Source organism: Equus przewalskii, chromosome 3 (assembly GCF_037783145.1).
Source record: "Equus przewalskii isolate Varuska chromosome 3, EquPr2, whole genome shotgun sequence".
NCBI classification, from domain to species: domain Eukaryota; kingdom Metazoa; phylum Chordata; class Mammalia; order Perissodactyla; family Equidae; genus Equus; species Equus przewalskii.
Window position 1 is genome coordinate 113,466,222 of NC_091833.1, and position 22,450 is coordinate 113,488,671.

The 22,450-nt window shown below is 53.8% G+C and overlaps 1 protein-coding gene across 1 annotated transcript in view; it reads left to right on the plus strand.

Moving 5' to 3' along the window:
• The window catches only part of STK32B (serine/threonine kinase 32B), a 337,485-nt gene that overhangs the window by 299,757 nt on the left and 15,278 nt on the right, over window positions 1-22,450 (plus strand). Inside the window, exons 8-11 of the mRNA XM_070613278.1 lie at window positions 8,247-8,363; window positions 10,754-10,879; window positions 15,768-15,899; window positions 17,472-17,536. Coding sequence (XP_070469379.1) covers window positions 8,247-8,363; window positions 10,754-10,879; window positions 15,768-15,899; window positions 17,472-17,536 — 440 coding nt within the window. The remainder of the gene's footprint in view (window positions 1-8,246; window positions 8,364-10,753; window positions 10,880-15,767; window positions 15,900-17,471; window positions 17,537-22,450) is intronic.

A 22,450-nucleotide genomic window follows, 5' to 3' on the forward strand; every position in this document is an offset into this window, starting at 1 on the left:
TAAGACATGCGCCTATGTGGTGAAGGTGGGGGGCCGTGCAAGGGGTGGGCTCGGATCACAGCAGGCTTGGGCGGAGTCGGCTGGCCATGCCGCTGGGATGGTGGGTGGTGGCGGGAAGGAGCTCTGGGGAGGAGCACTGGGTTTCAGTCCTGATTGCTCGTGTGTCAGCTCTGAGGTCCCTGAGCATTCGTGGGCTTCAGCCCCCTCATTCTGCTCACAGGGAGATGGATGCCCCGAGGGCAAGGTCTTGTGCAGAGGTCAGCAGCTGACCAGTGGCAGCGTCAACATCCAAAGCACCTGGGCTCATGAGGTCAAACGCTGTCCTCTCTCGACCCGCAACACAGGGCACCTGTGCCTGACTTTCCAGCTTGATCTGAAGCTCTTGAGGCGTATGATCAGGCTTCTTTTCCTTTTTTTTTTTTGGTTCCAGTCTTCCCCAAACACCTAGCTCAGTGTCCTATAAAAATGGGGCATTCAGTACATAGTTTCATTTCATTTAAATGTAATAGCTGAAGGTGACTCATGGAGCTCTTTGGCACCTAAAACATTTTTTTTTTAGCAGAAAGAATTATGACAAACTAATTCTGAAGCATGTTTTCTGCTGTTTGACAATGATGCCACCTAACCTTTCAGGACCACGGTTTCCCCTTGCACAATGGGGATAATGACATCCTTTCAGTCTATTCCCCGGGGTTGAAGTTATCGCGGGATTAATATGCCTGCGGACGGGGGCTTGTGGTTTGCATCTCACTCACCTTCCGAGCTCCGGTGCTGGCGCTGGCACAGGGCCAGCGAGAGCCGCTTCCTCCCATTGGCTGCATGGTTATTTGAATACACGCATATTCGGACCAGTAGACAGTGCTCCCTGGGGCCAGGGGTCCCCAGTGCATGATGATAATGGGTGATGGATGAATGAATGAATGAATGAATGAGCAAATGAATGAAAGATGAGAGCAGTGTGTAAACCATCAAAGCTATGTGAATGCAAATAAGTATTATTATTTATCACCCTGTACTTCAAGCAACTATTGTCTGCTCTTGATCTCAATTATTTCTCCTGAATTCCTCAAAAACATATTCTAGTACATAGTGATTTTAGAATGCAAAAAAAAAAAAAAGAACTTGTGCGTTTTCTCGGGCACTGAATGAAAAACGTCTCGCACAGGCTTACTTACTCCTGGTTAGTTCCCTTGTCGTCTGCTGGTTCCTTGACACACAAGCTCAGAGGAGGAACATGAGAGTCTATGACATTTGTATGAACCAGAGGACACAGGGACCTGCCACACACTGTTTATCTTACCTAATCTGTCACACAAATGACCCTGGCGAGCAGTCACCCTGAGCAGGACTGGCCGTGCGCCCACAGAAGTCTGTGCTCCGTCATCCTCACAGGTGGGAGCAGTCAAAGATGATGACCTGGCAAAAAGCCCCAAGGATGGAGTGGTTCTTGCTGCTTCAGAAATAAACTGTTTCGTGTTTAATTTGTCTGCGTTTTCTGCTTAGAGACCCAAATGCCACTTCCAGTGGAAGAGGGGGAGGCAAATGGTGGGAGGGGACCCTTGGCATAGGGACAAAGTGAGTGAGAGAACGCCTGGGATGAGCTGGCGTAAATCCTTCTCCCTAACATCTTGCTCTGGCTTCAGCTCTGACTTGAAGCACAGTGGGCTTATGCAAATGGTTTATTCTCTGTTCTTCATACTGGAAACAAGCACTTTTAGTCCAAAAAGCCATACTGAAAACCACTCATCTTTATCCACAGACTATGTAAATTTAGAAGTTACCCTTCCTCGCAAAATTCCTCCATCATGTCAGTGACACCATCCTTGGCAGATGATCACCCACATTTTCCTTGATTCCCTCAGAGTCCAGAGAGCTCCTTACCTCCAAAAGATGAAAGAAAGTCGTGATGGGAACTTTCCAATACGTGTGCTAAGATCTTAGAGTTGGAAGCATTAGAAATGAAAGGTGGGAAATCCATGGTATTGATGGTTTGTTGGCCAGGGACCCAGGAATACTCTAGTCCTCGTGCAGAAAACGGACATCTTTTCCCAAACGCTCTATAAGGCAAGCAGAGAATCCTGTGACCCTCGGCGGATCTTGTACCCTGGACCAGGGACGTAAGTTGCACCCAACTTCTCTCTGAGCCCAAACCAGAATCTCAGTTCTCATCCCCACCGACGTGCCGAGTGAAAGAAAAAGACCCAAGAAAGTGCCATCTGGATAGTTCTGTCTGAGCGCACTGTCATCCTGGGACCGTGAATGTACCCCGGCCCCCCCCCTCCCGGTTAGAACACCGTGGGAGAGGGGTGAGAAGGAGGTTTCCCATCCGCTGACGCAGAGAAGGGACCTAGCCATTGTCCCCCCACCAGTCTCCCTGACAGCGTCCCTGACAGGTGATCACCCACCTGCGCACTGATCTCCCTCAGCATCCAAGGAGCTCCTCGCCTCCAGGAAGAGCCTGTTTCATTTCCTGACAGCCTTAAAGGCTAGAAAGATTTTCCTCCTGCTCAAAAGAAGCTGCCTCCTCATAACAGAGAAAGAGCATCTTAGAGGAGTTCGCAGGTTCAAACCTTGGCTCCACCAGGGGCTCCGTCTGAGATCTTAACCAAGGCTGATAAACAGACTGAGTGCTCAGAATCTTCATCTGTTAATGAAAAAAAATTAATAATAATATCTACCCAACAGGTTTGCTTTGAGAACTAAGTGATTCCAATGATGCAAATTACCCAGCAGGTGACCAACAAATGGTCGGCATTTGGTAAATGACAGCACCTTCCCTGGTTTCTCTGTGATTCCTACCCTGGGGGCCCAGCCAGCCAGCAGGTCTGCATCCTTTCCAGTTTAGCACCTTCAACACTGGAGACAAGCACTGGGAGGGAGCTGGGTCACACCTGGCTGCTGACCGGTCGGCAGGAGGGCCCAGGACCTGGTGAACAGAGATCTGAGTTCCCCGCCACACTCTGTGCACCTGGGATTCCAGCTCACTTAACTCATCGGAACCCTGGCTTCCCCTTTGTAAGATGGGGAGTATGATGGAGGACACTCACAGCCTCTGCCTCTGCTGCCCTGAGCAGCTTGGCCCCTTCTAACACAGCTGGGAGGGTCTGAGGCTCTGGGGGGTGGGGATTACACGAGGAAACGTGGGCAGAGCACACTCAGCATCTGGCAAACAGGAGGCATGCTGATTGTTAAACAGATACGCGCATGGCAATGCTCCCAGCCAGGGAGACGCAGGTGAAGTGCTGTGCCTTATCCTTAGAGGAGCAGGGAGGAATCTCTGGGGGAGGGGACGCTTAAGCTCGGTCATATACGCATTGCTGGAGGGAACATTGTGAGCACAGACGGGGAAGGGAAGCTGAAGCTGACACGGCAAACATTTTAGACTGACCACTAGTTAGGACAGACAGGAGACAGTCCATAAAAGACCCTGGGCTCAGCCGGAGGCACTTGGCTTTACCCAGCAGGCTATGCGGTGCTGCTCTTTACGCAGTAGCAGCGACAGTACCGTGGTTAAGCAAGAGTATCCTTTGGAATCATATATTTCTGGGCTCAAATCCTGGCTTCGCTGCAGTGTCTGAATGATCTGGGGTGAGCCCACTTCTTGTCTGTCAAATGTGGGGAAGAGTCGTTGCAGGCCCAAAGCGTGGGGCTCCTCAGCTCGGCACTATGGACGTATGGGGCCGGGTAATTCTTCGTGTTGGGGGCTGTCCTGTGCATTGTGGGATGTTTAGCTGCATCTCAGGCCTCTACCCACTAGATGCCAGCAGAAATGTCCCCCACCCAGTGATGACAACCAAAATAGCTCCAAACATTGCCAGATGTCCCCAGGGGTACAGATTGTCCCCAGTTGAGAACCCTGCCGTAGAGTAATCCAGAGGACCCCAAGAGATCCTGAATGGCAGGCTGTTGGCACGTTGCATTGCCTGGAGTGGGCTCTCCATACAGACACAGGACAGTGCCCTAAAAGTCCCCACTATGACCCCTCTCTGCTTCCCCCCAACCACCTCCCTGACCTTTGACCCCAGTCAGCACTTCTCCTGGACTTTGGGTAGACAGAGAATGCTGGGGTCGCGGAGAGGCTGACAAATAGTAGAGGAGAGTGTATGGAGCTCCCCCTAGAGTTTGGATGCAGAACTAAGAACTCGTGGGTGTGCACGGGGTGGGTGTGCACGGGGTGAGTGTGCACAGGGTGGGTGTGCACGGGGTGGGTGTGCACGGGGTGGATGCACTCAACAGCAGAATCCAAGAACATATTGGTGTGTGAACCTTACGAAAAGAGAGTGGCAGTGCTTGGGTTGAGCCCCGACTTCACATCTCTTGGTAAAGCAAACAGAGAGAGCACTGTACCAGGAGTCAGTAACCTGAGGGGAGATGACTTTGTGACCTCGCTCTCCTCCGTTCTGAGTCTCCAAGAGGGAGGGGAAAGAGCTGGGTTGCTCAGTGGTTTTCAGGCTGTTTCCTGGAGCTCTGGGACGCTGCAGAGGTGACAACAGTTCCGCTGTGGAAAAAATGTTTCTCCAAGCTTCAGAGGCTTACGTAGCCCGAGGAATTCTTCTTTGCTTCCATCTGTTCCGGGTTTGGGATTTTGATTTCCCAAAATGAAAGATTTTGGGAAAGAAACATTGGATTCAATGGTCCCCAGGGCCCAGCTCAGCTCTAGCAGTTAAAATAACAAGTCTACGGCAGTTCTCTCCTCCATTTCTTGGTAAACTGACATTTTTCATAAACTGAGTTTTCTGGAATAGAGACACGTCCGCAGTCCGTCATGAGCGTATCCAGGGCCCGGCTGCTAAAATCGCTCTCGCCAGCAGTACCTAGAACTACTTTACCCTATAAATACCACTTGGTTTTCTGAGTCAACACATCCTAAAGCCAGTGAGTGACAACCAAGCATCAATAGAATTCTCTACCACAAGCAGACGGAGCAGTGATCTTAATATTCTTTTGGATTCATCAATATTCTTGCAGCGGACCTGGGTTTGCCTCCAACCACCCGAACAGATGAAGGCTGAGCCCGGAGCCTACACGCGCAGAAGCTATGCCAGTCACAGTGTCCCAGACTCATCTCTAAATGTATTTAATGGCTGTGTTGGCCTCATAGCTTATCGTAGCTACCATTATTATCATCATTATTTTTATTGGTCTGCTTCCCTCTAGAAGTGGAGAGAATTACAGAAGGATTGAGAGCGGCTCCCTGGGAAGTCTGATGGACTTAGAGGGCCTTAAAAGTACCCAAGGAGCAGGTAGCAAATGCAATGTAAATGATAAGAACACTCTTTGCACCTGTTGTCCTCTGGTTCTCCGACTGGGCGCTTGGATTTGCGCCTCTGGTGGCAGTGTGGAAAGAGCCGCGAATGAGAATCTGGCTCTCTGTGGGACGTTGAGAGAGTCGCTTTTCGTCCCCAGCCAGTTTCCCAACCTGTAATATGAGGAGGTGAGACTGCAGCATTTCCCAAGGTCCTTCCACCTCCAGCCTCTGGGTAGGGCTGGGCGTGGGTGGGGTTGAAGGGCAAGGGCATGGTTCATTGAGAGGCAAAAAGATGGGAAAAAGAGATCCTGAATAGTCCAAAACCAAAGTCTCAGCCCCGGTGGGTCTCCAGGTGGTGGCCCCAGCTCTGGTTTCTCTGTGACGCCTCGCCAAGGAAGCACCCCCTCCACCCCAGCGCACCCCATGGCTTCCTCCCCAGGGCACGTCCTACACTGGAAGCCTCTAACCGCCCAGCTGCCTCCAAGATGGCGGGCTCAGTGGAGTAGGGCCCAGGTGGGTCCTGCTCCCAGGGGGGGCCCAGTCTACAGAGGGCGCCAGAACAAAGTGGAGAACAGACGCCTTGAGTCTGAATGATGCCTGTGAGGGGTGTGGCATTAATCTGCTCGGGCTGCCCTGAGAGAGTACCCCAGCCTGGGGCCTTCAACAGCAGAAGCGTGTTCTCCCACAATTCTGGAGGCGGGAAGCCCGAGATCAAGGTGTCGGCAGGGTTGGTTCCTTCTAGGGCTGCAAGGGCAGGAGCGCCCCCCTGGCTTGTAGGTGACCGTCTTCTACCTGCGCCTCCTCACATGCCTTCCTGCTGCCTGCCTCTCCGTGTCCTCGTCCCCCCTTCCTATGAGGACACCAGTGAGGTCAGGGCGCACCCTCATGACCTCCTGTTAACTCGAGTCCTCTGTAGACGCCCTCTCTCCAAGTAAGGTCACATTCTGAGGGACCGGGAATGAGGACCTCAACATGTGAATTTGGGGGACACACTTCAGCCCATGACAGGAGTGGTCAGAGGCGAGCCCCGGGTCCCCACTGCCTGAGCTCACTGCCACCACTTCCCAGCTCGGGGGTGTGGTGCCTCTGGTTCATCTCCTATGAAATGGTCGCATTCATAGTAGCTGACTCATCAAGAGTGTGTGGGTTTTGTGTCACATAAGAAGCGCTCTCAGTAAATGCTCACTCATTCTTTCTAGTGCTGGTGGTGGTGGTGACTGGGGAAGTGCTGAGGGTCCTGCCAACGCAGAAGCGGGCAGCAGCTTCGGGGGAAACTTTAAAATGCTCATTACTGGAACCATACTCCACTTCCCATTACATTAAAACACATGTTCCAAGAGGGGCCGGCCCAATGTTGTAGCAGTTGAGTTTGCACACTCTGCTTCGGCCGCTCGGGGTTTGCAGGTTCAGATCCTGGGCGTGGACATGGCACACCACTCATCAGGCTGCACTGCGGGGCCATCTCAAAACCAAAACAGAGGAAGATTGGCACCAACGTTAGTTCAGGGCAAATCTTCCTCAAGCAAAAGGAGGAAGACTGGCAACCGATGTTAGCTCAGGGCCAATCTTCCTCACCAAAAAAAAAAAAATCAAGTTAATATGCCTGTCTAGGGAGCCCACAGGCTTTGGTTTTGCTCATACAGCAGAAGGGGGAGTCCCCAAGTCAATTAACAGATGAGGGAGGAGGCAGCCAGTCAGGAAAAGGCCCCCTTCTGGGTGGATACATCAGAAGGCACCGGCACACCCCTGTGGGCAGATATCTTCTCCAGGGGAGCCCCTTTGGTGAGGATAAAAGTGCTCCTTCATTCCAGGAAACTGTTGTCCACCCAGAACTCAGGCTCCCCTCACCTCCTTGGTCTGGCACCTCCTGTTTGCAGCAGCCCTGAGAGAATCAAAATTCCACGAGGTTGGAACCGGCGCCTTATGCACCGTGTGAGCCCAATATGGTGTCTGACCCACGTCAGAGTTCCATCAATGTGCACAGATGGACTGATTCATCTGTCTCGTTGTCATTGTGCTCTGGGAGCCTGCTGGATGCAGACGCTGTTTGGGGCCCTGAGAACACAGAGATAAGCATGATATAATCCCATCTTCAAGGAGCCCCCAGCAGGAATTCCACACCAGACAATGAAGTTCATCTGGATTCGCTATGGATTCATTCCTCCAAATTTCTCCAAGATCAGTTTCGCTGTTGCTCCCTGTGTGCTTGGCAGATGATTGCCTGCCTGTTCCAGCCGTGGGTCATTTGATGGCGATGCAAACCTGAAAACCACAAAGCCAGGTAGAGGGTGAAGAGGCTCAGAGAGCTGGTCTTTGGCTGAGGGAGAGTGTCGGAGAAGAGAGGGGATGCTCAGACACTCTCCAAGCCGTGTCCCCGGGGCCACGGTCAAGACAGCCTTCTGAGCTTTGAGAGGTTCTTAGAAGCAGGAAACTGCCCATAGCAATGTTGAGAAAACAGTCAGGAGCTTTAATGCTCTACCAAGCTGGGAAAATGGAGGTGAAGAGGTCTTATGCATCCTCACTGTGGGAAAGAAAGGATGGCAGGTGGGAAGAGCAGGCTGAAGGACCCAGCCTCACGCCATCCCTCCGCCAACCAGACCCAGACCTGGTGATTTCAGCCCTGCCCACTCCTAGGCTGGTGCAGCCCACGAGCCAACCTCGCCATCCCCCGGCCTGGGTCTGGAACAGGGACTCTGGGTTCCGCTGTTGGGTGTGGATCCCGCCTCTGCCATTTACCAGCTGTATGACCTTGCCAAGTCATTTAACCTCCCATGGCCGTGACAGAGCACTCACCTGCGAGGTTCCTGCACTGCCTCATGAGTCTGGTCACTGTTGGCGCATGGGTCCGGGCCACCTGCTCAGCTGTGAAAGAGGAACACCCACTGTCACCTGAGGGGAAACAGCGAACCACCCCTGGTCATTACACAGTTTTACCCGCGGCAGCAGTATCTTCCCCTTGGCTGTCTCTCTGATTCTGCCTGTTGTCCTTTGCTTGCAGAGGCCGTATGAGATCCACTCGGCCACACCCATCGACGAGATCCTCAGCATGTTCAAGGTGGAGCGTGTCCACTACTCCTCCACCTGGTGCAAGGGGATGGTCGCCCTGCTGAAGAAGGTGAGGGGGCAGCCCCAGCCCGCCTGGACGGGGAGCTGGAGTCCCTTAGTGCAGAAGCAGGCATAGCAGCCATCTCCTTAAGGAAGGAGAGCACAAATGGATCTAACAGTAGAGGAACAAATAAAGTCAGCAGGGCCCTCCCACAACACGACACCCACCCTCATGATCTCGCATAGAAGACCACAAAGCCTCTGGACCGTGGAGTCTGGCTTGGAGTCACGTCTGTGACAGCAAAGCCCCCAGGCGCTTTTCACTCCACTGCAAGCTCCTAATAAATATAAATACTTAACACATAAGGTTTTTAAAATTTTTGCTACAAGTGATCTTTTAACCCGCTGAGCTTTAAGAAATTGGGCGTCTCCTGACTTTTTCTGGGAACTGTCGCTATTAGAATAAAGCCGTGGTTCTCAAAGTGTGGTCCCCGGACCAGCAGCATCACCCGGGAGCTTGTCGGAAATGCAGATTCTCAGGCTCCACCCCAGACCTGCTGGCTCAGAAGCTCTGGGGATGGGGCCCGTGGTTTGTGGTTGCTCAGCTCTCTGGATAGCTCTGATGCCCACTCCCATTTGGCACAGGAAGTAGGTCTTGGTGTCCTGTTTTTGAGACGGGCATCAGCCTTGCTCACCTGGAATCCTCAAGATGCATGGAGTCAAGCCTTGCATGTGGTTCGCAGCCAGTCGCTAGCGCTGGTTGAGGGAATATTAGGTTCAGAGCCAGGTGGTTGTTCTTCTCGCTTAATCCTTCCAACCCCTGCGAGCAGAATACTGTCACCATCCCCATAGTAGAGATGAGGAAACTCAGGCTTCGGAAAGTGAGGCTGTTCCTCAGTGCCACAGGGCAGGCAAAGGGCACGGATTTGAATCCAAGCCCAGCTAACTCTGGGTCCCACGTCTTAGTCCCTGCACCACTTCAAACCACTTGTTGAGTTACTAATTAGTTAAATTGCTTTAGAGAGAGTCACCACCTTACACGTCAGCGGGACTTCCCCGACTGCTCGTTAGAATGGCCGGAAGCCCTACACACAGGCCAGTGCCTGCGCCTCCCGCCCAACCAGTGAGTCCCAGAGCTGCCGTGCTGAACCGTGAGCTCCCAGCGGGCATTGAAATGGAGTCTCTGTTTAAATCTGCACCCATCGTTTCAGGGCAGCCCCTAGAGAGAGACCCCCTTGATCAGCCCTGCCAGCGGTCCCTCAGGTGGTGTGACTCCAACCCACTTGCTGGGCACAATGGGAAGTTTCTGCAGTGACAGGTGGGCGAAAACTGGAAAAGGGCTCCAACCCCTAGCTCTCCGCCTGTCAGCAGATGGGTGTCGCACCGCCCTCGGCATGTGCCAGGTCCTTGCTGATCCCCTTTGGATCTCATCCTAAGCGTGACCTGGATGGGGAAGAGTCCCCATTGTTCTTCCTGCTTTCAGATGAGGAAACAAGCGCAGAGCACTCAGCAGCTCACCCAAGGCCACATGGCTATTAAGGGGCAGTTCCCAGGCCAGGGCTTGTATCCTTTCATTTTTAGCCCATGTTCTTTGCACCGGATAAAATAGCATGTTTCGACAAGCTGAAAGCCCCATTTGGATGCAAGGTAATATTCTACGGCTGTTTTTTGTACTGCATCACCTTTTATTAGCAGAAATTCTATTTGAGGAGAAGCTAAAAATTGTCCCCTTGGCTACAAATGAGGCCACTCCATCAGCCTGCAGAGGTCACCTCGTAGCTGTCCAGAGGTAAATTTTATCACACTTTTGTACATCCCATTACCAAGCTGGAAGTCCTAAGACGAGGTGGCTAATTCTTTTTATTTTTAATTGGAAGCCTCTGCAGACAGCAGTGAGAGGCAACATGTCACAGGGCGCTAGTCCCTGAGGGGAGCATGGCAGCTGAAACTTCAGTTCCTGCCCTATAGCCCCTTGCTGGGTGACCTCGCAGAAGCAGCCTGGCTCTCACTTCCTCCCTGGCTATAGAGATGAGTGTAGGTGACGCTTCCAACAACAGCAACCCAGACAAGCATTAATGGCAGGTCAAAAAAAGAGGCACCTTCATGGGGCCGGCCCAGTGGTGCAGCAGTTAAGTTTGCACGCTCCCCTTCAGCAGCCCAGGGTTCACCAGTTCGGATCCCAGGTACAGACCTACGCACCGCTTGGCAAGCCACGCTGTGGTAGGCGTCCCACATATAAAGTAGAGGAAGATGGCCATGGATGCTAGCTCAGGGCCAGTCTTTCTCAGCAAAAAAGAGGAAGATTGGCAGCAGATGTTAGCTCAGGGCTAATCTTCCTCAAAAAAAAAATAAAGAGGCACCTTCATTTTCCAGAGACTCCCGCCTTCAGAGTCTTCTCCAACCCCTACTAACCTTGGTGGAGTGCACAGCTAAGCCAGCTCATTTGCCCTTTGCCTGCAGCTCCTGACCAAGGACCCCGAGAGCCGCCTGTCCAGCCTCGGTGACGTTCAGAGTGCACCCTACTTGGCCGACATGAACTGGGACGCGGTGTTTGAGAAGGCACTGACGCCCGGCTTTGTGCCCAATGTGAGTGGAGGTCCTGTCCCATGGCATGCCACCCCTCTGCAGGGTCCCCCAGCTTGGTGCAAAGGAAGACGCCAGAAGCTGGCCAATGAAGCCTCAGCAGGCCACGGCCACTTGAGGACCAAAGAGTTTATGTTTCGCTGAGATTCAGGGTGGATTGGGACCTGAGTTCCAAGGTCCTAGCTGGGCAGCTTCTCTCCTTGTAGTAGGTCCTTGTGGACAAAGAGCTGCCTTTCTTTTATCGAATCACACCCACTGCATGCATAGATTCAGGCATGGGGGGAGAATCACACCCACTGTGTGCACAGGTCCAGGCTCTGGGGGGAAAATCACACAGAATGTGTGCATGGGTCCAGGCACTGGGGAAAGAGCAGGATGATGGAGGCAGGCTGAGCCCTCTTTCTTGGAGCTGACCGTCAAGGAGAGGAAAACAGACAATGAGCCACCACGCCAGTAAATGTGTGCATGAGAGCCGGTAGTGATGGGGGTGACCACTGCGCAAGCAAAGAAGAGCGGGAGAGATGGGGAGGAGGGTAGGGAGGCAGGAGCCACTTCTAGGTAGAGCTGGCAGAAAGCTGGAACAAGCTTGTGGCTGGCCACAGGAAAGCTGGGGGCTGGGTGCCGGGCCGAAATTGCATTTCTCCTGGAGGAGTCTGCAGCGTGCACTTGAGGGGTCGTAACAAATGGGACAGAAATCCAGCTCGGCCACCTCCTCTCTGACCGTGGAGGGCGCCTGCCACCCAGCCAGGCGTGGCTGGCCTGTGACAGTGGATGACAGTTGCCTGCCCAGCAGTGGTGTGTGTGTGAGGAGGAGAGAGACCTTGTCAACAGCCTGCAGAAGCTGGCCTCGTTGCTCCCTATCCCAACCCCTTATTGTCTGAACGGAGTGGAAAACCAGGCTCGAAAAGCCTTGTGCCCGTGGACATGCGCACGCGTGCATGCACACACATGCAGGCACCACACACCTCAAGCGCAAAAGCACAAGCGCAGAGGAGCCATGGTAGGTGGGGCCATGGTAGGTGGGGCCATGGTAGGTGGGCAGGGAGCCCAAGACTCCCCAGGGTGTGCTTTATGTCTGAGTATTTAAAGACCGCTGTTGCTGCTTTTGGTGCAAATTAGTCTGGTTCCCCAGATCAGTTTCTCCAAGACTTCAAGGCTTCAAGTGCCCTTTCCCAATGGAGGTTACAACACGTGCGCCTTTCTGAATCTAGATCCCCCCACGGCCTGGCCAGCGGTCCAGACACAACTCTCCGAAACAAAGCCTGGTGACGCTAATTCCTTCACGTCTTCTCCCAGCGGGCAAACCCTGTGCCCTGGCTGTCTGGCCCTGGGGTCCTCCTGGACCACCTTCTCCCCATCCTCCCCGGGCGGGCTGCAGACACGCTGGCCCGATGGCCTTTCCTAAGATGCTCTGCCTCCGTCCTCCAGGCCTCAGCACCTGCGGTCCCACTGCCTGGACCCGCTTTCCTTAGGGACTCTGCCCGGGCAGCCTCCCTGGAGGCGCCCCGCCCCGGTGCCGCCTCTGGGCTCAGCTGACTCCCCGCTCCTCAGACACACTCAGATGGATGTGAGGAACAAACAGGGCGTGGGGACAAGGCGCCCAGGCAGGCTGTGCACAGCCCCTTCCTCCCACAGCAAGTGTTTGGGGACTTTGCTGGGCCATCTGTGAGGTGGGGCCGGGGGATGTTATTGTATGTGTGGCGGAGGTGGTGTGTGTGTGTGGTGAGTGTATGTGTTGTGCATGTGTGTGTGTGTAGTACGTATGTGGTGTGTGGCATGTGTGGAGTGTGTGTGGTGTGTATAGTGTGTGTATGTGGTGTGTGTGGTATGTATTTGTGCAGTGTGGTGTGTGTATATGGTGTGGTGTGTGTGTGTGGTGTTTTGTGTATATGGTATGTGACTGCGGTATGTGTGATATGTGTGTGTATGTGATGTGTGTATGTGTGTGTGATGTGGGGGGTGTGTGGTGGTATGTTGTGTGTGGGGGGTGTGTGTGCATGTGGTGTGGTGTGTGTAGTGTGGTGTGTATATACATGTGATGTGTGTATATGTGTGTGGTGTGTGTGTGGTGTGTGTATGTGTGGTGTGTGTGTGGTGTGTGTATATGTGGTGTATGTGTGGTGTGGTGTGTGTGTGGTGTTTTGTATGTGTGGTGTATGTGTGTATATCTGATGTGTGTATGTGTGTGTTTGGCATGGGGTGGGGAAGGTGGTGTGTGTATGTGTGTGGTATGTGTGTATGTGTGGTATGGTGTATGTATGTGTGTAACATGTGTGTATATGTGTGGTGTGTGTGTATGTGATGTGGGGTGTGCGTGTGTAGCGTGGTATACGTATGTGGAGTGTGGGTATGGTGTGGTGTGTGTGTGTGTGTGGTGTATGTGGTGTGGTGTGTGTGTGTGTCCGCGGGTGGAAGGCATGCCTTGGGGCCCTCAGAGTCGGCCGCAGAGGCAGTGGCCCCCTCTGCAGGGCAGGACAGCTTCCTCTGGGCCCGTTTTCACTGTAGTTCCCTGGCAGGTGAGAAAGAGCCAGTAACAGGTGAACGCATGACGTCCTTGTCCTCCATCCATCCTGTCCCCGCGAGCGCCTCCATGCCAGGCACTGCGGTGACACGAGGAGAATCCGGTGAAGACAGTTGTGGCCCGGTGGTCAGGAGCTGGCAGACGCGAGCAGGCTCCCCAGGGGGGCTGTGCTGGCAGGAGGGTCTGAGCCTTCTCTGGTGGGGGCTGTCCCGGGCATCCATCTCCCAACTCTACCCACAAGGTGCCAGAAGCGCTCCCCGGTTGTGACAACCGAAAACATCTCTAGACATTGCCAAGTGTCCCCTGGGGAGGCTGCCCCCGTTCACAGCCTCCAGCTGGGGGTGTGGGAACAAGAAGCCGGGAAACTTAGGAAGACACGCAGTGAACCAACAGGCTGAGTGCTGGAGGGGCACCGCTGGCTCGGCCCCTGGAGCACAGGCGTGGAGACTTGGGCTGGCCTCTGTCATCTCAGGTGCGCTCGGGTCTCCTCGCCTGTCAACAAGGACAAGTGTGGGACCTCTCTCGGAGCCTGGGGGAGTCACTGCCCGGAGGCTTCCTCAGGCTCCGTGCAGGCCGGGCACGCAGGGAGCCCTCGGTGAATCCCCCGTGTGCTTGTGCTCTCGGTTCCCTCGCTGACTTCCGCAGAGCGCCCGCTTTGGATGCTCCAGGGAAACACGCGAGCGTTCTCTCTGGTTCTCTTGTGCCAAGCTCAGCAGATAGACGAAAGCTAGGATGTCGCTGCAGTCCTGCCCGGGGAGCACAGAGTGCCTGATTAATTCTCCCCTGCTGTGTCAGAGCCTTCCCCAAGCCAGGGGAAGGGGCTCACCTGCTGCTCCTCCCTAGCCGTCCCAAACACACTCATGCACACTCACTTGCACACCCACTCTCAAACACTCACACACATATGCACTCACACACATACTCAATCCCACACCAACACACCTGAGAGGACCCATGCTTCAGCCACACCCAGAAGCCTGCAGTTGTCCCCTTTGGTCGTGATGTCTCCTAGCTCCATGCCTGTGCACACACTGCTTCCCCTCTGGGGGTTCCCCGATCGTCCACCTGGCAGCCTCCCACCCCTCCTTGAGGACCCAGCAGAAACCACAGCTACCACCCTATCTGAGGGTCTCTGTAACTGCCTTCTGCATGAGAGGCAAACTCCGGCCAGCCCCTCCCCCTCCCTGCGTGGAGTGGATCGCAGCCTCTCTGGTTGGTCCCCACTGGACAGGGGCCCAGGTCTCCATTAGCGATTGACAGCGTTCTGTTACAGTGGGTCTACCATCCAGCCCCCTGAGGGCTTTGGAGGGTGGGGGCCGTGTAGTGTTGGGCAGCCACTGCCTGAGAGAGACCCCAGAGCAATGGGTGGCCCTAGAAGGCAGTGGAAGGCCTCCATGTGTGCTTGTCACATGAGTACGAATGAATGAATGAATGATAATAGCCAACAGGACGGAGTGTGTCCTGCGTGCCAGGCACTGCTCTAAAATTTCCTGTGCATTATCTCACATAGGCTCCACAACAGGGAAGCAGGTCCTGTTGGTACTCTCAGCTTAAGTTAGTATTCTCAGGTTAAGTGACTTGCCCATGATTACTCAGTGAGAAATTGACAGAGCCAGGGGCTTGACCTCAGGTGGTCTGGATCCAGAGCCTGCACTGGAATGAATGAATGATTGAATGAATGAATGAGTAAAAGGCAGATAAATCAGGCCAGGAAAGACTTGGGCCCGAAATCCAACCTGTGCATTGGGAGAGGTCCCTCTGTGCCTCCACAGCTGCTGATGTTGTAACCACTAGGCTGTACTGCCTGAGGGGACCGGCATCCAGGGCTGGGTCTCAGAACAGAAAACAGACACCGGGGATCTCAGTTCCAAGGTCTGGAAGTCAAGGAGACCAAAATTCCTCCCCACCAAAGTGGCCTGAGGGTCAGCTGGCTCCAGCCGTAGGAGAACAGGGAGCCAGGACCGGGAATTTTTAACAGAAATGGCCATTTTAAACTGAATTATTAAAAATAGTATTCATAGAAAAGATAGTAATGGCATGAGAGTGTGTGTGTGATAAAATCAATGAAAATATCAGATTGGAAAACAACTCAGCCTCGTGAAACGACCAGACACAGGAAGGAGACTGAGGAAGGCGTGGATGTCGCCGGGCGGGGCTGCCCGCGGTGGGCGGGGACTCGGGGGATGAAGGCGGATGTGTGCAGGGAAAACACGTTGCTTTTCATCTTCAGGAGAAGGATGGAAGTGATGTCTCCCACGGTAGTAGTCGATCATTACTCGTCGAATGAGCGACTGAATGAAGGAATGAAAATGCAATTCAGGGCTGGGTGGAACGGAGACAAACCATGTGTTCCTTTCCGCTTCCTTTCAGAAAGGGAGACTGAATTGCGATCCCACATTTGAACTGGAAGAAATGATTCTTGAGTCCAAGCCGCTTCACAAAAAGAAGAAGAGGTTGGCAAAGAACCGCTCCAAGGACGGCACGAAGGACAGCTGTCCTCTGGTGAGCACCGTCTCGGGGCAGAGCCTGCGATGAGAGGCCTCTTCTACCCCAGTGACCTAGCGAGGAGGCTGCTCTGTGGTCGTGGAGGCGTGCCACCGCCCCTCCCAAACACCTTCATTTGCAGTAGACAAGATACCTCCCCCGAACGAGTGGTCTTTCCTAGCACAAGACTGTGCAAGAATCCCCATGCGTGCACACACCCACGCTCTCATCCTTCCCCTTAGCACCATCCTCGCGCGGGAAACTCACGCCTCTCTAGGTGAGCGTGGAAGGGACAAGGCAAGTGACGTCAGTGCCGCCCCGAGCGGTCCTGAGCCCCCTTTGGAAGGTTTTATACCGTGGAGGCACCAGGGCTGCAGGGTGACGTTCGTGGTCCCTGGGTGCAATGGCCTCCGTGGGTCCCTGCACTCCTTTTCTGGAATGCTGTAACAAAGTGGCACAAACTTGATGGCTTGAAACAACCGAAATGTATTCTCTGACAATTCTGGAGGCCACAAGTTCAAAATCAAGGTATCCACAGGGCCATGCTCCCAGCAAAAGCTGTAGGGAGGGTCCCTCCCTGCCTGCTCCGGCTTCTGGTGGTTGCCGGCAATCCGTGGCGTTCCTTGGCTCCCAGCTGCCTCAGTCCCGTTCTCCCTCCATCTTCACGTGGCTTTCTTCCCTCTGTGCTTTCTCTGTCTTCGTACGGCCTTCTTTTAAGGACACCGGTCATAGGGATTTAGGGCCCACCCTACTCCAGTATGGCCTCATCTTAACTAGTTACATCTGCAAAGACTCTGTTTCCAAATGGGGTCACAGTCACCAGTACTGGGGGTTAGGGCTTGAACATATCTTTTAGGGGCCACAGTTCAACCCACAACTGCCCCTTCCTCCCTAAAAATATATTAAAACCGATGTTTTATAACCACGTTGGTATGAAGATGAATACAACTTTCAATACTAAAAGTTTATTTTTTTCTGCTTCTTGTAAAATAAATTAAAACATCTTTGTGGCTCCTGAAAGTCTCGTGAGCCCTAGGCCCTGCGCCTGCTGAGCCTGGCGCAGAAGCTGGCCTGGAGACCCCCGAGTGTGCATTAATAAGGGCGCACAGCAGGTGGAGGGGGCGTTCTGTGCAGCTGTGCCGTGTGCACCTGCATTCAGGCAGCCTCTCAGACATGCGTCACGGAGCCCTTGTGCCACTCGTAGTTCTTGGCACCTGTTCTTGAGGAGAAGAAGCACCCTTGCATGATGGTCTTGAATTTCTTCCCTCCGCCCCCAGGCTGCTTAATGAAGCCTAATGGACATTCAAGGGATCGGGAAACCAAGCGCATGATTTTCAATCCATAGTCCATCCTAACATGGCTTTTAAGTGGGATTTAATGGCTTAAAGTTGAGAAAAACATCTGTGTCTGCCAGGCTCCCCTTGGCACAGCTGCTCGTACAATCAAGCCCACTCCAGCCGCTTAGCTCGTCCCCAGCCCCAAGCATCCAGGGTCCCATTTAGATCAGTCTCGGCTCGTCGTGGCCCCTTTGTCGTGGCTCCCCGAATGATGCTCCATCATTTACAGTCACCTCTCTGTGCTCTTTGACAGAATGGCCACCTCCAGCAGTGCTTGGAGACTGTGCGGAAGGAGTTCATCATATTCAACAGGGAGAAGTAAGTCCTTCACCAGCATCCGCTGGGCAAGGCCCTTCCAAATGACAGGTCTCCCTGGGAGAATCGGCCCCCAATGGCCCCCCATGAAGCCAGCCATGATGCTGGAAGGGAAGCAGCAGGCGGACTCCGTGTTCTAATCTGCCTCCTCTGTGGAGCTGAGCAAGCAAGGCTCTATCTCCCCCTCTCTGGGCCTCGGGGTCGTCCTGTGAAGTGAGGACAGCCACAGCAGGATGGGCGGGCACACGGAAATGCCGGCGTGCAGAGAGGCAGGTGGTTGAGTGCCGAGCTCTGCGGCCAAATTGCCTGGGGTCCAGTCCTGGCTCTGCCACTGCCAGAGTGACCCCAGGAAGTTACTTCACTTTGCTGAGCCTCATTTTCAGCACCAGCAAGATGCAAATCACTCCTTCGTGATGTGGTGGTTGTAAGATTAAATGAGGCCATTGATACGGTGTCTGGCATGGTAGGAGTACTCATGAGAATGATTACTATTATTGTTATTATTTAATGGGGTCAGGTGGTGTGGGCTGTGCTGGGACCCTGGCATCATGGGCTGCCAGGATATGGGACAACGCTGAGTTGGGAGGGGCTCAGCTTGGGTCTGACTGCCCTTACGGGGGCCGGTCAGCAAGGGAAGCAGAAGGTCCAGGCTTGGTCCCAGCCGATGTTACTATCTGGGGGTCCATCCGGCCAGGAGTCATAGTCAGAGCAGAGGCTCGGGCAGGTGGGCTCATGCGGTGGGAGCTGAAGACCTGCAGACGGGACTGACGGCAGATCAGCCCATTCACCGACCCTGAACTGGGCCCTGGCCGTGCAGGGACGATCAGGTACGTGCAGGGACGATCATTCCTCGCCAACAACAAGATGGGTAAAGGTCAGGTTGGCCCTTATGCCGTCACCAGTATTCCACTGTTTTCGTACAGCAGATGACAGCAGTGAGGGGATGCACGCTATGGTAAAGGGCAGCCCAGGCAGTGTCTCTCACAGCAGGGGCCAGGATCAGCCTGGGTGTCAGGGAGGCTCCTTGAGGCACCACGCCCGGCCGGGTCCTGAAGGGCCGAGTCCTGAAGGGCCAGGTGGGGAAAGGCATGGAGCTCCGGCAGTGAGGACGAGACAGCATGGCAGACCTAGGGACCCACAGCTGGTTAAGCGGTTTTAATTCCCAGAGCACGCATGGAGGTGGGCAGTGGCAGGAGGTGAGGGACCAGGAGCTGGTTGGTTGTGTTCTGGCCCGTGGGCTGGTGAGCAGGGCAAGGCCCCATCTCGGTGAAACACTGGGAAGGTGAAGGAGATGGCAGCCTGGCATTTGTTCCAGGCAGCTGCAGCTCTGTGGCCAGTGGGGACCCAGGCCAGCCCAGACTCACACACCAGGGCGGGGGCAGCAAGCCGTACCCACTGTGGGACCACATCTGCTTGGCCCCCCTGTTCTGGCCAGCAGAGCGGGAAGGGTCTCTGAAACCATGGCCCATCAGAACTGGGGGTGGCAGGGGCTGACATGGTGTGTGCTTTCAGAGCTAGTCACAATTACCCCACCGTCCTGCCTGCTCTGAGGCTCACAGTCCAGCCCCAGCCTGAGAAACCAGTCCTGGGAATTTCTGCTCAAACCAGCTGGGGCGCTTTCAACTGCGAATGGTGATGGGCTCCAGGTGGCCTAGCCTTGGGTCCTTCATCCATTCAGGCATGGACTGAGGGTCCTCAGAGAGTTCCTGGATGGCGAACGTGGGCCTGCAAAAAGGCTGGGCGGTGCGACCCCAAGCAGATAGCCGTCACCTCGCACATTGTGCTGTGTGCCAGGAGACGCTTCAATTTCTAATCTGAAGGATCCAGATTGTTTCCTTTTAAAGGAAAATGAAAATGAGATATCCGTCCTTGGGTCATTTAGGGGTCACATCTGGCTGCTTTTAGCAGAAACACAACTACATAGTAGCTTCAACCAATTCGATGTTCTTTCTCACGTGGAAAAGTAAATCGATTAGGGAAATGCAGTGGGGTCGCCCAGCCGTGCCGAGGACCCCTTTGAGAGCTGTGGTCTGAAGTGTGGCTGGCACAGTTAACAGGAATCGGCAAAATAAAGAAAGAGGGCGGAAGACGTTTTCCAGACGGAGGAGTGAAGCATCAGCATATGCCAAAGCAGGAGGCAGGACGGAAGATGGCCCGGAGAGGGAGCTGTGCGTGGGATCTGAGTGCGGTTCCTGCTCTTTATCCCTGCCCCTTGGCTCACCTGAGCTGCTCCCCAGGGCCCTGAAGGCTGAGAGGCTGCCTGTCAGAGCAGGTGTGCTGGGAGCAGAGCCTTTCCCCAGCCTCTCCTGACCCGCCCTTGGAATGTATCCAGTGGAGGGCTTGGTGGTCCCACGAGGATGTTGTCTGAGCATCATGTCAAACGCCACCACTGCTCCACGATGTACATGGCAGGGAGCCACGTTGCCTGCCCCACAGCCCTCCCTGCTATGGTTTCTCCTCTGTAAAAATGCCTGTAGAGGGCAACTCATGAGGCATGGTCTGCTCCAAACCAAGAGTCTTCCTTTTAAGCCAAGAAAAACGTGGGACTTACTCATCCTCCACCCCTTTCTGCAACCCTGTGTTTGAAGCACCTGCTGTGTTGGCTCGTGAGTAACTAGAACATTAAATCAAGTCCCTTCACATCAACGTCAGCCGCATGGCCATTGGGCCGACTGGGTAGGGGGCACCGAGACACCGAGCCAGGCTTCCCGTCATGCTCCGCTGGGACCACGCGCCCCTGCATCCTCTGGCAGTTGTCTCCTTTCCTTCTCCGTGTGCCTGGCCGTCAGCCTGCAACAGCCAGGTCCTGGCTGCAAAGATGAACCCGAAGGAGGTGCCCTGGTCACAGAATCACCTGGGGCGGTGGGGTATTAGCATTTAGAGTTGCTGCACCTGTTATGGGTTGAATTGTGTCTCCCAGTATATGTTGGCGGTCTAGCCCCAGTACCTCAGAGTGTGACCGTATTTGGACAGAGGGTTGTTGCAGATAGAATTAGTTAAGATGAGGTCATCCTGGAGTAGAGGGCCCTTGATCCCATATGACTGGTGTTCTAACAACAAGAGAAGAGGCACAGACATGGGGAGAAGGCCACGTGATGGGATGATGGAGGCAGGGAGGGCAGTGATGCGCCCACAAGCCCAGGAACGCCAAGGATTGCCCACAGCCGCCAGAAGCCAGGAGAGAGGCCTGGAAGGATTCTCCCTCCGAGCCTCAGAAGGAACCGTCCCTGCCCACACCTTGATTTCAGACTTGGGGCCCCAGGACTGTGAGACGATAAATTCCTGTTGTTTTTAAGCCACCCAGTTGGTAGTGCTGTGTTACAGCTGCCCTCGGAAACTAATACAGCACCTTCTGAATCAGAAGCTGAGAGAATAGGCCTGGGGATCTGCATTTTAACATGTTCTTCAAGGCATCCTAATGCCTAGTGGTTTGAGAACTTCTACGGGAGACCAGTGTGTCCAAACCGCGCGTCCTCTAGTTGGTTCTGAGCTGAGTCACTAGAATCTCCATCTAAAACTGCAACCCCCCCCCACCAGCCCTCTGTCTCCCTTCCCTTGGGGTAGTCACCTGTAACTGGAGCCCCCAAGGGCCTTAACGCCCCTGCACAGCTACCTGCCTCCTGCGTGGACCGAGTGTGCTTCCTCAGCTAGAGAAAGCTCTCAGGCAGAAAAAAGGTTCTCTCCTCCCATGTGATGAGGAAGCCATCATCAGCATGCAGTGCCAAGGGGACACAGGCTGGGCATCAACCGTGTCAGCTCCCGTAGGAGATTCTCATTCAGTCCTTTAACAGACATGCCATAATCCTGGACTGGGCCTGGACACAGAAATGGACCTAGCAGGACCTGTGTCCTCAGGATGCTCGCAGCCTGCAGGGGAAAGGCTGGCATGCAGACATGCACGGGGCCACTGCAGGGACGTGGAGGAGATGCCCTGGGTCTGACCTTTCTGGACCATGGTTTCTAAATAGAGAACAAAATTAACATTAGCATTCCATAATTTTCTGGAATTGCAGCTTATTATTGGTTAATGGTCTCAGCTGGCAGAAGGCCACAGAGCCAGGTGGAGTGTCTGTTTCCGGGGACTGGTCCGGGCTTTGAAGGCCCTGGCAGCTGAGCCATTAGTTTGAGAGATGCACCGTGGGGCTTGTCCTCCTATTTTTGGCCAAAGATATCAGCAGAGACGATTTTTCCAAAAGGTCTTTTCAAGAGCGTTTGACAGAGTTTTGCAGAATAAGAAGCCCCTGGTGAGAGAGGAGTTAGAGGAGCTGAGTTTTCTATCCGTGTCATCGCTTAAAGAAATAAAAATGTTTAAAATCCCATTTAAGCTACTTTTGAAGGCTTTGAAAATATTACATTTTAAAAATCCAATGCTGCATTTCTTATACTGAATAACACTATTAATAATAATAACCAGCATTTGTCGATGATTCTGTGGCTTTGGAACACGTTCCTTTAATCCGGGGTTTCTCAACCTCGGCACTGTTGACATTTGGTGACTACTGACATCAACTCCTAGACGTAGGGCTGTCCCATTCATTGTAGAGTTTCTCAGCATCCATGGCCTCTTCCCATTAGGAACCCGTGGCACCTTTGGAGTTGTGACAACAAAAAATGACCCCAGGCATTGCCGAATATTCCCTGGCAGGCAGATCACCCCCAGTTGAGAACCAGTGCTTTCATTCTTACTTATCACATTTTCTGGAGGTGTGTATTATTAGTGTTCCCAGGGTCTTGCAGCTCTTAATTGGAAAATGAAGGACTTGAAATCTAATCTTCCATCCCCTAGATTCTGGATTCTGGGCTCTTTCTGCTACATGTGCTCTATCCAGTTGTCCAGCAGATGTTTATTCAGCATCTCCCTGGGGTCAGGAACGGGGACACAGCAGGGAGCCGGCCCCTGTTCTCAGGGGGCTCACA